Source organism: Sceloporus undulatus, chromosome 4 (assembly GCF_019175285.1).
Source record: "Sceloporus undulatus isolate JIND9_A2432 ecotype Alabama chromosome 4, SceUnd_v1.1, whole genome shotgun sequence".
NCBI lineage: Eukaryota > Metazoa > Chordata > Lepidosauria > Squamata > Phrynosomatidae > Sceloporus > Sceloporus undulatus.
Window position 1 is genome coordinate 248308276 of NC_056525.1, and position 14507 is coordinate 248322782.

Genomic DNA, 14507 nt, shown 5'->3' on the forward strand with positions numbered 1-14507 from the left:
TAGTGGTGAAATTCAGTCCCCCTCTACAGCTACCTAAATTTTTGTATGAGTTCTGTCACTAATTGTTAGCTCAATAGGTTCATGTAATAAAACTATTGCTATCGTCTTTCTTTTTCATGAATAGGGAGTATTGCCTAACCCCATTCCGTTTTTGCCATTCAAAGGTCCCATTTTTGTCTCGTGGAAATACAGTGGGGCCTAGTTATCCGCATACTTGCCATCCATGGATTTAAGCATCCATAGACGGCAAGCCGCCCATTGTCCACAATGGTGGCACATACACTCAGCCGTGCCATTAGGGACAATGGGACTTGAGGTCCTGCCAACTTTGGAATCTGAAGGGGGCTCTGGAACAGATCCCCTGCAGATACTGAGGTATGGTCAGCCTAGGGATACGTAAACAGGGCTTTCTCTGCAGCAGCGCATCGACTGTGGAACTCCATGCCAAAGGAATTTAGTCTGGCTCTGGCTCTTGTAAGCTTCTAACAGGCAGCCAAAATAATGCTGCTCTGCATAAATTATTGTGTGCCTTTGAGTTGTTTCTGACTTCTGGCAATGCTCAAGTGAACTTATCATGGGGTTTTCCTGGCAAGACTTGTTCAGAGGGGGTTTGCCTTTGCCTTCCTCTGAGGCTGAGAGAGTGTGACTTGCCCAGGGTCACCCAGTGGGCTTCCATGGTGGAGCAGAGAGTCAAATTCTGGTTTCTAGAGCTGTAGTCCAATGCTCAAACCAATGCATCATGCCAACTGTTCTGTGAAATTATTTATTGCCATATGTTCAGATACTCAGTATTCAGATATAAGGTAGAATCACAGAATCATAGAGTTGGAAGAGACCCCAAGAAGGGCCATCCAGTCCAACCCCATTCTGCCATGCAGAAACTCTCAATCAAAGCATCCCCGACATATGGCCATCCAGCCTCTGTTTGAAGACCTCTAAGGACGGAGACTCCACTACACTCCAAGGGAGAATTGGCATAGTGGTTTTAATGTTGGACTATGATTCTAGAGGCCAGGGTTTGATTCCATGGTGGCCATGATGAAACCCACTGAGTGACCTGGGTGAGTCACACTTTCTCAGCCTCAGAGGAAGGCAAAGGCAAACCTCAAGAAAACCCCATCATAGGGTCGCCGTAAGTCAGAAACAAAACCACAATAATAAATATCTTGGCCTAAATACACTTAAGACACCAGCCTCCATCTAATCTTGGAAGCTAAGCAGGGCCAGCCCTGGATAGTACTTGGATGGGAGGCCACCAACAAAGGGCAAGGTCCTGTAGGCTGTTTTTCATAAGATTCCTTGCCTAAGAAAACCCTGTGAAATTCATGGGGTTTCTATAAGTCGACAGGCAACATGAAGACAAATACATCATCATAATAATAATAATTATTTATTTATTTATATCCCGCCTCTCTACAAAATGCAATCGAGGCGGCTTACAAGATAAAAAATATACAATCTGAACCCTCAACCCCCCCCCCCCTTAAAATACAATTAAGCAATGTAGAATTTATAACATAAAACATACGTAAGAACAATGCAATAACTGGTGAAGTCAGAGGTCAGCAATCAGATTTTCTTTCTGATGGCCGGAGAACTATTCAGAAAAGTCCTGCCGGAAGAGATCCGTCTTTATAGCTCTTTTAAAGCTGTTCAGAGTGGTAATATGGCAGATCTCATCCGGCAGCCATGCCACTATCTTGGAGCTACAGCTGAGAAGGTACAGTTTTTCCCCTGAGGATCTAAGTGTGCGGGGAGCATTATATGGAAGGAGGCATCCTGAAGATAGGTTGGACTCAAGCCATTGAGGACTTTAAAGGTGATAACCAACACCTTGTACTGGGCCCAGAAACTGATGGGCAGCCAGTGGAGTGATCTTAAGATTGGTGTTATATGGTCTCTTCTGGATGCACCAGAGACCAGTCTGGCTGCCATGTTCTGAACTAATTGAAGTTTCCGGACCAAGCACAAGGGTAGCCCCATGTAGAGTGCATTGCAGGAAGCAAGGCGTGAGGTTACCAGCGCATGTACTACGGTCTCAAGGTCCCTGACTTCCAGGGAAGGGCGCAGCTGGCAGATCAGCTGAAGCTGATAACAGGCGCTCCTAACTGTCGCATTCACCTCGATTTGTCATGTGAAGTGACAAACCTAGGAGCACCCCAGACTGCGAACACAGTCCTTTGAGGAGAGTGTGACCCCTTCTAGGACTGGAGGTTGCATCCCAATACTTGGGTTCGGAGCAGATACCATAAGTACCTCCGTTTTGTCTGGATTCAGCTTCAATTTGTTTTCCCCCATCCAATCCATTACTGCCTTGGCGTACGTTATATGGAAATAATTAAATCTAATACATATTGGTATATGTTAACATTCCAATAAAATAAGGCAGCCACCAAATTAAAAATAACATCAGATAACCATCACGTAGCGCCTGGGAACTCTAAGGAATCAATAAATAAGAGGAGGGGAAGAGATGGCAAAAACGGACTTCTTCTTGGTAAACCTCATGGTTTAAGCAGAACTAGAGATTAGGATTTGGGATTATTGGGTATTGTTCTCTTCTTATGTATTGGACTGTTTTACTGTAAGCCGCCTCAGTCCTAGTCGGAGTAGGCGGGATAGAAATAAAAGTTTATTATTATTATTATTATTATTATTATTAACTAAACACTTCATAGGGTGCATCTACACTGTAAAAATAATGTGGTTTGGCACCACTTCTAAACTGCCCTGGCTCCCCATCCTACAGAATTCTGGGATTTGTAGTTTTTGCGAGGCAGCAGCCCCTTTGGGCAGAGAAGGCTAAAGGCCTTGTAAAAACTACAAACCCCAGGGTTCCACGGGATAAAGCCGCAGCATTGAAAGTGTTTCTACAGTGTAGATGCACCCTGGGCCCTTTTCTTCTTCTTCTTGTTTCGTTTGGGGCGTTAAGACGAGGAGAAGAACTTTTCTACTCCACTCTTTGTTCATATTAAGCACAGAGAGAGAAGAAAATGGCGTCGCCCGCCCGGAAGCGGAAGTGCAGGCAGCAGAGCAATGGACGGTCTGTTCCCCGGACTCTATGGTAAACAGCCTAGGCTACTTCCGGTTTCTCTCTCTCTCTCTCTCTCTCTCTCTCTTCCTGGTTTGGAAAGAAGTTGGAGGTGGGTTTCCTGTTTTTCTTCTGCTGTCTTTCCTGTTTTCCCAAATCATTTGATAATGTTATATATATATATATATATATATGTATATATGTATGTAATATATATTTTCTTTTCCAAAGCATGCTTATTAAAATGCTGCTCTATGTTTGCATGTATGTATTCTGGGGAAGGGAAGTCTTTTTCCAAATCATTTTTATTAAAATTCTATATATTTATATATATTTCGGGGAAGGAAGATATTTTCTTTCTCCCAAATCATTTTTAATAACAAAAAACCCCTCTCTCTGGATCCTTTGGGGAGAGGAAGCCTTTTTGCCAGATTACCTTACTTAAAAGTCAACATACATACATTTTATATATATATATATATATATATATATATATACATACATTCACACACATATATACTTTGGGGGGGGATGATGCAGAGTCTCTCCCCCCCAAGAATCATTTTTATTAAAAGAAAATCTTCATATACTAACATTTGAATAAAACACACAAACTAAAATACAGGCTGCAGCCACAGTGCAGAAATAATCCGGTTTGACACCACTTTAACCATTATGGCTCCATGCTTTGGCATTAAAATCACAGCATCCTAGAGTTGGAAGAGACCCCAAGAAAGGCCATCCAGTCCAACCCCTTTATTCTGCCATGCAGGAACTCTCCATCAAAGCATCCCCATTGACAGATGGCCATCCAGCCTCTGTTTAAAGACCTCTAAGGAGGGAGGCTCCATTATGCTCCAAGGAAGGAGTGTAGCAGCCCTTACTCTCAGGAAGTCCCTCCTAATGTTGAGCTGGAATCTCTTTTCCTTTTGTGGGATTTGCAGTTTGTTGTGGCACTAGAGCTGTCTAACAGGGAAGCCTGAATAGCTCTCCAAGGTACAAATCCCAGAATTCCATAGCAGTACACCATGGCAGTTAAAGTGGTGTCAAGCTGCATGAATCCTGCAGTGCAGTTGCAGCCCTGGGTTATTTAGTAGGCTGTGTGTTTGTGGGTTGTGTGCCTTCAAGTCATTTCTGACTTACAGTGACCCTGTCATGGGGTTTTCTTGGCAAGATTTGTTCAAAGGAGGTTTGCCATTGCCTTCTCTTGAGGCTGAGAGCATGCGACTTTCCCAGCGACACTCCGTGGGACATTAAAGCTTGCTGTATTTGCAGCTATTATTGCACACTCTGTAGTTAACTTGTTGAAGATGAAGATTAGGAAAACAACATGTGAGGATGGCTGACATGTGACACATTTATATATAGAAAAATGGGAGATGGCTGGAAACTGTTCATCCGTCCTTAACCATCGTGTTCATCTTGAGCCGTGTTACTTAATATTTGATCTTTCCGGTTATTTCTAGGTAAATGATAAGCTGCTGATCTGAAATAAGATGCCTGAAGATGAGGAAAAGGTTAATTTGCGTCGCCTCGAACCAGCCATCCAGAAGTTTATTAAAGTCGCAGTTCCAACAGACTTGGAGAGATTACGAAAGCATCAGATAAACATTGAGAAGGTTTGGTTGTTTTCCTTCTTCCCTTTATCTAAAAGCAGGCATTGTGGATGTGTGCTGCAACGCCTCTGAATACCGTACAAATTTAAGCAAAGCCAGAACGCTTTGGTTTTGTTAAACAAAAGGGAGACTTGCCAGTTTGCAAGTTGGGGCACAGTATAGTTCAAGCCATAGTTATTGGGTTGGATCTTAACAGGTTTATTATTTATTTTTCTTTAATCCCTGCTTTCAACCAAGAAGCTCAAAGCGGCATTTCTGGTGTTCCTTTTTTATCCTTGCAAGATGGGTTACATGGAGCAATATTGACCAGCCAAGCTCATAACCTTTATGACAAAGTGGGGGTTGGATTTTAGATCTTTGTGGTCTGTGTCCAGTAATATCCTCAGAGGTCCCTCATTCACAGCTTGAAAGAGTTACCTTTTTTTGTGGACAATCACATACCAAATACTGTATTGCATCCAGCAAAGCTATTAGCCTTGATGGGTGAGGGTTTCTGGGAAGTGTAGTCCATAAAACAGGTTTATCAGGATTTGGTTTAAGTTACAGTTTGCCAGTAAAAAGTTATTTGGGCTTGAAAGAGCATATCCTCTGGGGTTGGTGGCGGCGGCGGCAACGACAAATTGGTTTTTTGTGTTTAAAGCAGGTGGGTTTTTTTTTGGGGGGGGTTGCATTAATGTGTAGGACTACACCAATATAGCACTAAAAAAGAAAATTAAGCAAAGTGATGTTGAGAAGTTATGGCTGCTAGCTGAAAGATAATTGTTCTTTTAAAAGTGTTCTTTTTAAAGCAAGTTGTTTTGGCTGAACTTCTGTTAATTGAAGGATTTGTTTCTCAATGGCTCCTTTTTAACTATAAAATAAAGTGATTTAAAAGAAGCAACTTACATTGGATACTGGTCTAACCATGAAAAACTAGCTGCCAATAAGTTGCAAAGAGATCTTCTAGCACTTTTGAGACTAACTGTGCAAAAGAGGATGTACAGTCCGCCCTCATTATCCACAGATTTTTTTGTCCACGAATTCAAGCATCAACACCTTGAAAATATTCCAAAAAAGTATAAATTCCAAATAGCAAACCTTGATTTTCCATTTCATATAAGGGACACCATTTTGCTGTGCCGTTATATTTAATGGGATTTTGTTATCCACGGAGGGTCCTGAAACCAAACCCCAGCGGATCCCAAGGACCCACTATAGCTTCTTCAAAAGTCTATGAAAGCTCATGCTACAAGGTGTTACAAGATCCCTTTGCATGCTGATATTCCTGACTAACGTGGCTATGTCTCTAAAATGTTTAAATTCAAACATTGTTGTTCCAGTAAGAGGGTTGGAAAATAATAACAGCCTCATTTTGGAGGAGAAAAAAAGAATAATCAGTTTTTAAAAAAGAACTATTTTTTTAAAAAAGCCATTTGTTTAAGCCAACCTTGTTTAAACCAGCCAACCCTGATACTCTCCTTCATAACCAGTTGGCACAAGCCAGCCCTTTTGAGTGACTTGTGCGCACAAGTGTTCTCCAGGTGTTGCCTTGAATCCATTTTGAGAAAAAGGCAGGATATAAATCCAATAAATAGACTAATAAAACTGTCTATGGGAGCTACTATTGACTAGAACCTGCCTCTGCCTAAAACCAGACCCAGACCCAGGAATGAAAAACAGTTGATCGAGTTTGTGTCTCTGTTTTCAGCCAACAACAATGGTAACGACAAAATCAATTAAAGATACCCTTTCCCCATTCTCTTTGAATTTAGTACCAGAGGTGTAGATTATGGGACAGATTACATGAAGAACACATCAATGCAGGCCGGACAGTTCAGGTAAGTGTTGCTTTCTTGATAGTAAGCTTATTTTTTTGTTGTTGCACATTGGAGGCTGTCTCCCTTATCCAAAGTGCTTGGGACCAGAGGTGTTTGGGATTTTGAAATGCCTGAATTTGCGTATACACTCATAATGACATGTCTTGGAGACGGAACCCAAGTCTAAACACAAAACTCATTTATGTTTCATATACACCTTGTACACATAGCCTGAAGGAAATTTTATACCATATTTTGAAATAATTTGGTGCATGAAACAGTTTGTGTACATTGTTCCCTCAAAAGCAAAGCTGTCACTAACTCAGCCACCTGTGAAAAGATTTTTGGAATTCTGGGTAAGAGAGACTCAGCCTTGTAGAATCATAGAGTTTAAAAGACCACAAGGTCTCTAAGGCTGAGAGAGTATGACTTTCCCAAGATCATTTCCATGGGTGAGTGGGGATTTCAGTCCTGGTCTCCAGAGTCATAGTCCAATGCTCAAACCGCTACCCCATGCTAACTGTGGTGTTTCTTTCTCTTATAAATTATATCTTCCAGACCATTTCCCTCTTTTTGTTGCTGTGTGGGTACTTAGTATGGTGTAGTGGTTTGAGTGTTGGATTAAGACTCCCAGAGACCAGGGTTCAAATCTCTGCTCAGCCATGGAAATCCACTGGGTGATCTTGAGCAAGTTACACTGTCTGGGTTCCCATGGGAAGACTCTTTTTGTTTTTACAGAACTATAAAATGTAAAAACAATGTTCATCATGGGATGTGCTTCCCTAAATTTGTTTTCACAATGTTATGAAGAGTCTTTTTGAATTATTACAGCAATTGCGAGCAAACATCAGAGAGATGGAGAAACTTTGTTCCCGGGTCCGGAAGGAAGACATTCAGACGCTGGAGAGAATGATCAACCCAGTGAAAGAGCAGGCGTCGCTGGCTGTCAGAGAATTTCTACGGCTTCATTCTGAGTCTGCAGAAGAGCTTAAAAAACAGTTCAGTGAGACAGAGCTATCACGTCAGGCTTCTTTAACCAGATCTACAACTGTAGGAGCAGGTCTGTAGATGCCTTTTTAAATCAGTATATTCTTAGCATAAGATGGGTTTTGTGGACCAAGTAGAAGCCAAAAGGTTGAGACTTTTTTTTACAGGTTTGATTCTCCCTTATCCAGAATTCTGAAATCCAAAATACTTCAAAATCCAAAATTGTCCATTTGGATGGCTGAGATAATGACACCTTTTCTTTCTGATGGTTCATTGTACACAAACTTTTTTTCGTGCACAAAATTATTAAGAATATTACTGTATATAATCAACTGTAAGTTGACCTCATATATAAGTCAAGGGCAGGTTCTGGGGCCAAACTTAGGCCTGTCACAGACTGCCAAAATAAAGCTGCTTCGGGTCTCTTGGAGGTACAGTATGCTGTTTAAATGATGCATGCATCCTAAGAATCCGGAAGCTGCACCAAAGCTGCACTCCAGCTTGGGAATGGACTGTGGCTTTGGCGCAACCTCCGGACTCTTAGGACCCATGCTTCATTTAAATAGCATACCTCCAAAGAGACCTGAAGCAGCTTTATTTTGGCCGTCTGTAACAGGCCTTAGTGATTTTGATATGACCTGTGGATAAATTGAAGGTAAAACCTAGGGGCATCTAATAAGGATGTAAAGGATAAAGCAAAGGAAAATCATGCCAAAGAACTTACAAGATTCTGGTTGGCATACCTGATGTGGAGGAAAGCCAGGCATAACAAGGCAGAGAATTAAAAATAAACAAGTTCTATGAAAACCAGCACTAATATAAAACAGTTTAAAAGCATTTAAAATGTAACAGTGAGAAAAACCACTACAGCCGCCAGTTGAAAGCCAAAGGCTACCTCTATTCCTATTCTTCCAAATAATAATAATAATTAAAAAATAATGGGTTTTTCCCTTTGCTACCCTCATCTTTTGTACTTCACTGTAATTAAACCTAACCTGAAATTGAGCCTGATTTAACTTGAAATATAGGCCTGCTAGCCAGCGTGGCGTAGTGGTTTGGGTGTTTGACTATGATTCTGGAGACCAGAGTTTTATTCCCTGCTAAGCCATGAAAGCCACTGAGTGACCTTGGACAAGTCACATACTCTCAGCCTCAGGAAGGCAATGGCAAACCTCTGAAGAAATCTTGCCAAGAAGAAAAACATTATAGGTTCACTCTAGTGTCTCCATAAGTCGTAAATGACTTGAAGGCACACAGCAACAATTCTTTCATCTCTTCCTGCCACTGTTGTCTCTGTAGCTCTGTCACTTTTAGGAAGCAAACCCCTTGGGACAGGGACCCATCCTCCTGAACGTGGTAAATGACTGTGAACATTGATGCTATATGAACTAACTGGCTGATGGTATTTAGGGGAAGGGCTCTCTTATCACCTTGATATTTCACATTTATAAGAATTTGCCATGTTTTCACTCAGAAACATTTTATAACACTGGAGATGAAGGAAGTTCTGAGAATTTTACCCAGATGTTTTCTCCACTCCCTGAAATCCCCCAGGATCAAAATGCTGCAGAATCATGGGAGATGCTAGAAGAGGTACGCTGTATATTGTGCTTTCTTATTGTTGATAATTCCTTTATTGTTATGATCTCCTTAGTCAAACAGTACGACAAACCGTGGTTTTGTGGTTTCGTTGTAGGACTTGATTGAACTCAGCCACCTGGTGACAGACTTCTCTCTCCTAGTTAATGTAAGTATAATATAGTCAGTGTAAGTATAATAACATTCAGTGCTTTGGTATTTTCTTCTGGATTCTAAAGGAACTGACAATAAAGTCTGGATCCTCTTTGGGGACCGGGTGTTGCTGGGGGTGCTATAGCAATAATGTGTCAGTAGTCAGTAGTCTTCAGAAGATGCCACCACAGATACTGGTGAACCCTCAGGAACAAACTCTTCTAGAACATGGCTGCATAGCCCAAAAAACCCACAGAATACTATGGATGCCAGCCATGAAAGCCTTTGACTTCACAATGTGTCAGTATTCAGCAAACTCTTGGGGAGGGCTGGGACTACATCCAGTTCTGGAGCAAGACATGAACTAGAATATTTGGCCACGGATCGCTCCAGCTTCCTAGTCAGCATTGCAGACTTGTGATTCCTGGAAGGTGTACACAGGTCAGTGGTGGTTTTCAGACACAAGGGGTTGAATGCAGACATACAGGATGGCATCTGCAGTAAGTGGGGAAAATAACCACAGAGTTGTGTACACCTTTCAGGACCCACAAGTTATCATTATTATTATTATTAACCTTTATTTATAAAGCGTTGTAAATTTACACAGCGCTGTACATACAAACTTTTAGTTAGACGGTTCCCTGCCCTCAGGCTTACAATCTAAAAAGACATGACACAAAAGGAGAAGGAATGGTTGTGGGGAAGGGGATCGGGTCCAGCAGTTTTTCTCCACCTCAGAGGCCTGGACCAAGGCAGATGGACTGGAGGAAGGGCTTGGCTTCTTAATGGATGAAGTTGTGAATTCCTTGGGTCTTGGACTGAGGAAAAGTGGGATGCAAAACAAAATAGCTCCTCTTAAGGTTGTGTACTACTGTGTGGGGCTATTTGCGGTCTTGGAATGGTGTTTCCCAGGTGGAAACTTCACTTGTGATTGTTTTGCATCTAGGCTCAGCAGGAGAAAGTTGACCAGATCGAAGACAACGTCAGCACTGCTGTTGCGAATGTCGAAGAGGGCAACAAAAGTTTGTCCAAGGTTGGGTGAGCCAGTAACCTTCTATGTGGATTTCATTGTCCAAAATATTTTTCCATTGAAGGAACTAGTGATTAAGAAAACAAGGAAGGAAAGGCATTCAGTTAGGGGAAATGGGTTGAAAGAGTAACACAATTGACCTCATTTTGCTGTGAGGGATGGCTTTTCTACAAGGACAGTAGAGAAAGAAATGCTAAATAAGGCTGGAAGGGCCTTCTCAGTGGCTACCCTTGGCTCTGGAACCTCCTTCCTAGCGGCCCCCTCCTTGTTATCTTCCTGTTGGCAGACAAAGAGTGCTTTATTCTAACAGTTTAAAGGCAAGATTTTAAGAACATGCTGTATTGTTTTAATTGTACTGTTTTTTAAATTGACTTTTTGAATCATATAATCTAGTTCAATCCCCTGCGACCAGGAATGCACAACTAAAACATTCCTGAAGGGTGCCCATCCAACCTCTGTTTAAAGACCTCCAAGGAAGGAGAATCTACCACCCTTCCAGGCTGCCTATTCCACCATCAAACAGCTCTTACAGTCAGGGAATCCTTCGTAAAGTTTAGGTGGAATGTATTTTCTCATAATTTGAATCAACTGATTCGTGTTCTAGTCTCTGGAACAGCAGAAAACAAGCTGGTTCCATCTTCTATATGTGTATAAAGATTTAACACTGAGAATCACTACACATATACTCTGCATATTTGGTCTTTATATATAGTTATCTATCTTCTGCATGATGTTCCTTCAGATGTTTAAAGATGACTATCATGTTACCTCTCGCTGGCTGCTTCCTCACTGGAGATATAATTTAGTTTGGCACCACTTTAACTGCCATTGCTCAGTATTATGGAATTCTGGAAACTGTAGTTTTGTGAGCCGTTTAGCCTTCTCTGTCAGAGCTCTGGTGCCACAACATACTCCAAATCCCAGAATTCAATAGCATTGAACCCGGCACTTAAAGTGGTGGCAAACTGGATTATTTCTACAGGCTTCTTGTCCCTAAGCTAAACATACCCAGATGCCCTGTTCCTCAAACCCTCTTTAATTGTATGTTTTAAACTATTTTTAGTATTTGGTATTAGACTGTTTTTAGAGCCAGTGACTTACCTAGAGGTCTGTGCTCTTAGTGATGTTTCTGCCCCCATCTTTCTCTCTTTCCCCCAGGCTGCAAAATACAAACTAGCAGCTCTTCCAGTTGCAGGGGCCCTCATTGGTGGCGTGGTTGGGGGCCCCATTGGACTCCTGGCAGGATTCAAAGTAGCTGGCATTGCTGCGGCCCTCGGCGGTGGTGTGCTGGGTTTCACAGGTGGAAAACTGATTCAGAAGAAGAGACAGAAGAAGATTGAAGAACTCTCCTCCAGTTGTCCGGACTTCCCTCGACACAGTGACCGAAAATGTAGCTGAAGGAGGTCACTCTTCTCACTCCCTCTTATGTTATATGGCTGGTTAATCCACTGCCATCACTTTGGATTTGTCTTGGATGTGTGAGAGTCAAAAGCCAGCCCTGAGCGTTTTCCCAATTCCTGATATGGAAGTGACAACCCTGACAAACAACTGAGAATATGAGTGAGAATACCTGCCTTCTTTTTATTTCTGGAAGAATGAGATCAACACTACTCAGCAGAAAAGAAGCGGAAAGACAAGTCCAAGGCGGTGTGTGTGTTTCCCCCAAAATGCCTTTATACATCTTTTTTTCTCATGCCAGAATTGACAATATTACACTGTTTACAAAATGCCTTTTCCTGCTAAAATGTGGAGGGATTTGCAGCTTACCTTTGCCTGTCTGGCTCAGGTGAAGACAGCGAGGATTGCCCTCCTTCCCCCCAAGAACTACGTTATTAGCATCTTATTTTTAACACTAGAAGTTCCCCTTCACCAGTCATAAGTTTGCACATCTTAAGGCAGGAACCCAGCTGTCTTCCAAAACGGTAGGAGAAAAATCAGTATTGGGATTTGTAGAGGAATGTTCACAATTCACAGCCTGGGTTCACAAGCATCTTCTTCAACTTAAGCTACCTTTCCAGGACTTGTATAAGCTTAACTTAGCCTCCACAAATAGCCAGCTCTTTGACTCTTCTCTGAACCCCTTTTCATGTTGCTGTAGTAAGTGACAAGTGGTTGGAGAAGAATAGTGATCAGCCAAAGATGATGCCAATACTCTGCCAATCAAATGCCTTTTGCTCTATGGCCTTTCAGAGTTAACCAGTTTTGCTGGGGTTAAGGTTTCTGAATAAGAAGCTGAACTGGGTGTGTGTTTTTTAAAAACGAGTTTTAACATTTATAAGAAAAGTTTTATCACATATGTTTAGAAGTAGTCCTGATTTGCCTCTCATAAAACATTACGACACTGCAGTAATCTCCCTTCATCTGCGGTTTTGCACTCCATGGTTTCAGTTACCTCTGGTTCATTATGGTTTGAAAACAGTACAGGTTGAGTCTCCCGTATCTGGAATTCTGAAATCCAAAATACCGTATTTTCCGGCGTATAAGACGACCCCCAACTTTTCCAGTTAAAATAAAGAGTTTGGGATATACTCACCCTATAAGACTACCCCTCTTCCAACACACACCAAATAAAAACATCAGATTTGATTTCAATCTGGAAATTTTAATTCAAATGCTTGTGACATGCAGGTCCTTAGCAGGAAACCTTGTTGTATACAAAGCCTGCTTGGACTGGTCAGCTCTCCCTGCCTGCCCAGCCCTCCCTGTCTCCAAGACTATCAGAACGGTAGCTGCTTCCATACGATTGTCGCATACGGTGGGGATGTGGCCATTTTTGATCTCCCCCCACCATATGCGGTGACTGCAGATTCTCCAGTCCGGCTCGGAAGTTTCAGCACCTGCCCTATAAGACAACACCTGGCGTATAAGATGGCCCCTGACTTTTGAGAAGATTTCCCTGGGTTAAAAATTACAGTAGTCTTATACGCCAGAAAATACAGTATTCCAAAATCCAAAATTGTCCACATGGCTGGCTGAGATAGCATCACCTTTGCTTGCTATTTTTCACATACAACATTATTCAAAATATAGTATATAAAATTACTTTCAGGTTATGAGTATAAATTTTATATGAAACAATTGAATTTCATGTTTACATTTGGTCCCATCTCCAAGATATCTCAATGTATTTGCAAATATACCAAAATCCAAAAAGAGCTCAAGAAAATTCAAAAAAGAAAATTCAAAACCCTTTTAGTTCCAAGCATTTTGGATTACAGAGACTCAGCCTGTATGGTGTTTGGTACAATATATGCAACTTCAGCATTCCATCTTGGAATATGTCCTCTGTGGACAAGAGAGGACTACTGTGTATCCAAAAACTTCTGGATCTGACCTGCAAAAGATGCTGAGCTGCAGAATTGCCTGGATCAAAATAGCACAACTCTTAAAAACAGTTTTATCTTCCCTGAAAGCCAGGTGCAGTGGCTCTTTTGTTCTTGTGATACAGATATGAAAATTCCAAATATACGTCTGGCCTGCAAGGAGTAGTAGCTGAGGGAGCTGTTTGGGTTTTTCCCATTCTGTTAGTGGTTGATACTGAGTGTTTTGCAAAAGGACCCTTTCCAGGGGAAGCTAGAGATTTTGGACCGGCCTACCAGGACCTCAAGGGCAGGATGGAGATGGAGGGCTGTTTCTGTGGACGGTGTGTATTAAATGCAGTTTATTATGCAGAGCACAAAACTGTTTTATTGGGATATTTTTTTAATCTGTAAGGATTTCTAAAGGATATGGAAAATTAAAAAACACACACACCCCGAAATAGCATTATTTGTAGTTCAAACACGGGGTTTAAGGAAATAAATATATTTTAAGTATGGTTTTGTTTGCTTTGTTCTGCAGTTGGTGTGTTCCTTCAAGTCACAGAGTTGCAGAGTTGGGAGAGACCACAAGGGCCAGCTGGTCCAACCCCACTCTGCCATGCAGGAAGACACAAGGAAGTTCTTGATTTAGACAACCCAAAGGTGGCAGGATACCATGGGGTTTTTTCGGCAAGATTTGTTCAGAAGGGATTGGCCATTGCCTTCCTCTGAGGCTGACAGAGTGTGACTTGCCCAAGGCCACCCAGTGGGTATCCATGCCTGAGTGGGGATTCGAACCTTGGTCTTCAAAGTCAGTCCAATGCTCAAACCACAAAATCACGTTGGCTTTCTAGAGTTTGTGTGTGCATGGTGTTTCCACTATGTTTTGGGTGCTCTTGGACCACTTTGGAACCCCAAGAAGCCTTTTTTGAAAGCAATGGAACAGATAGACCAAGCAAGGGTCTGATCCAAATCCAAAATGTTATAAGGTTGCTGATTCTGTTCCTATATTACCTG

General features: G+C 41.9%; 1 protein-coding gene across 2 annotated transcripts; it reads left to right on the top strand.

Annotated features, from left to right (window-relative positions):
* Nucleotides 1–3084: 3084 nt before the first annotated feature.
* STX17 (syntaxin 17) lies at nt 3085–12565 on the top strand. 2 transcript variants are annotated; one of them, XM_042466100.1, is made up of 8 exons: nt 3085–3143; nt 4498–4650; nt 6399–6464; nt 7275–7503; nt 8905–9023; nt 9127–9177; nt 10108–10194; nt 11350–12565. In XM_042466100.1, the coding sequence occupies exons 2-8, from the start codon at nt 4528–4530 to the stop codon at nt 11587–11589; spliced, it is 915 nt and encodes a 304-aa protein (XP_042322034.1). In that variant the 5' UTR covers nt 3085–3143; nt 4498–4527; the 3' UTR covers nt 11590–12565. The 2 variants fall into 2 exon arrangements, with proteins under 2 accessions (XP_042322034.1, XP_042322035.1); XM_042466101.1 differs by having other exon boundaries at nt 10108–10199; nt 11350–11518.
* The last annotated feature ends 1942 nt before the right edge of the window (nt 12566–14507 follow it).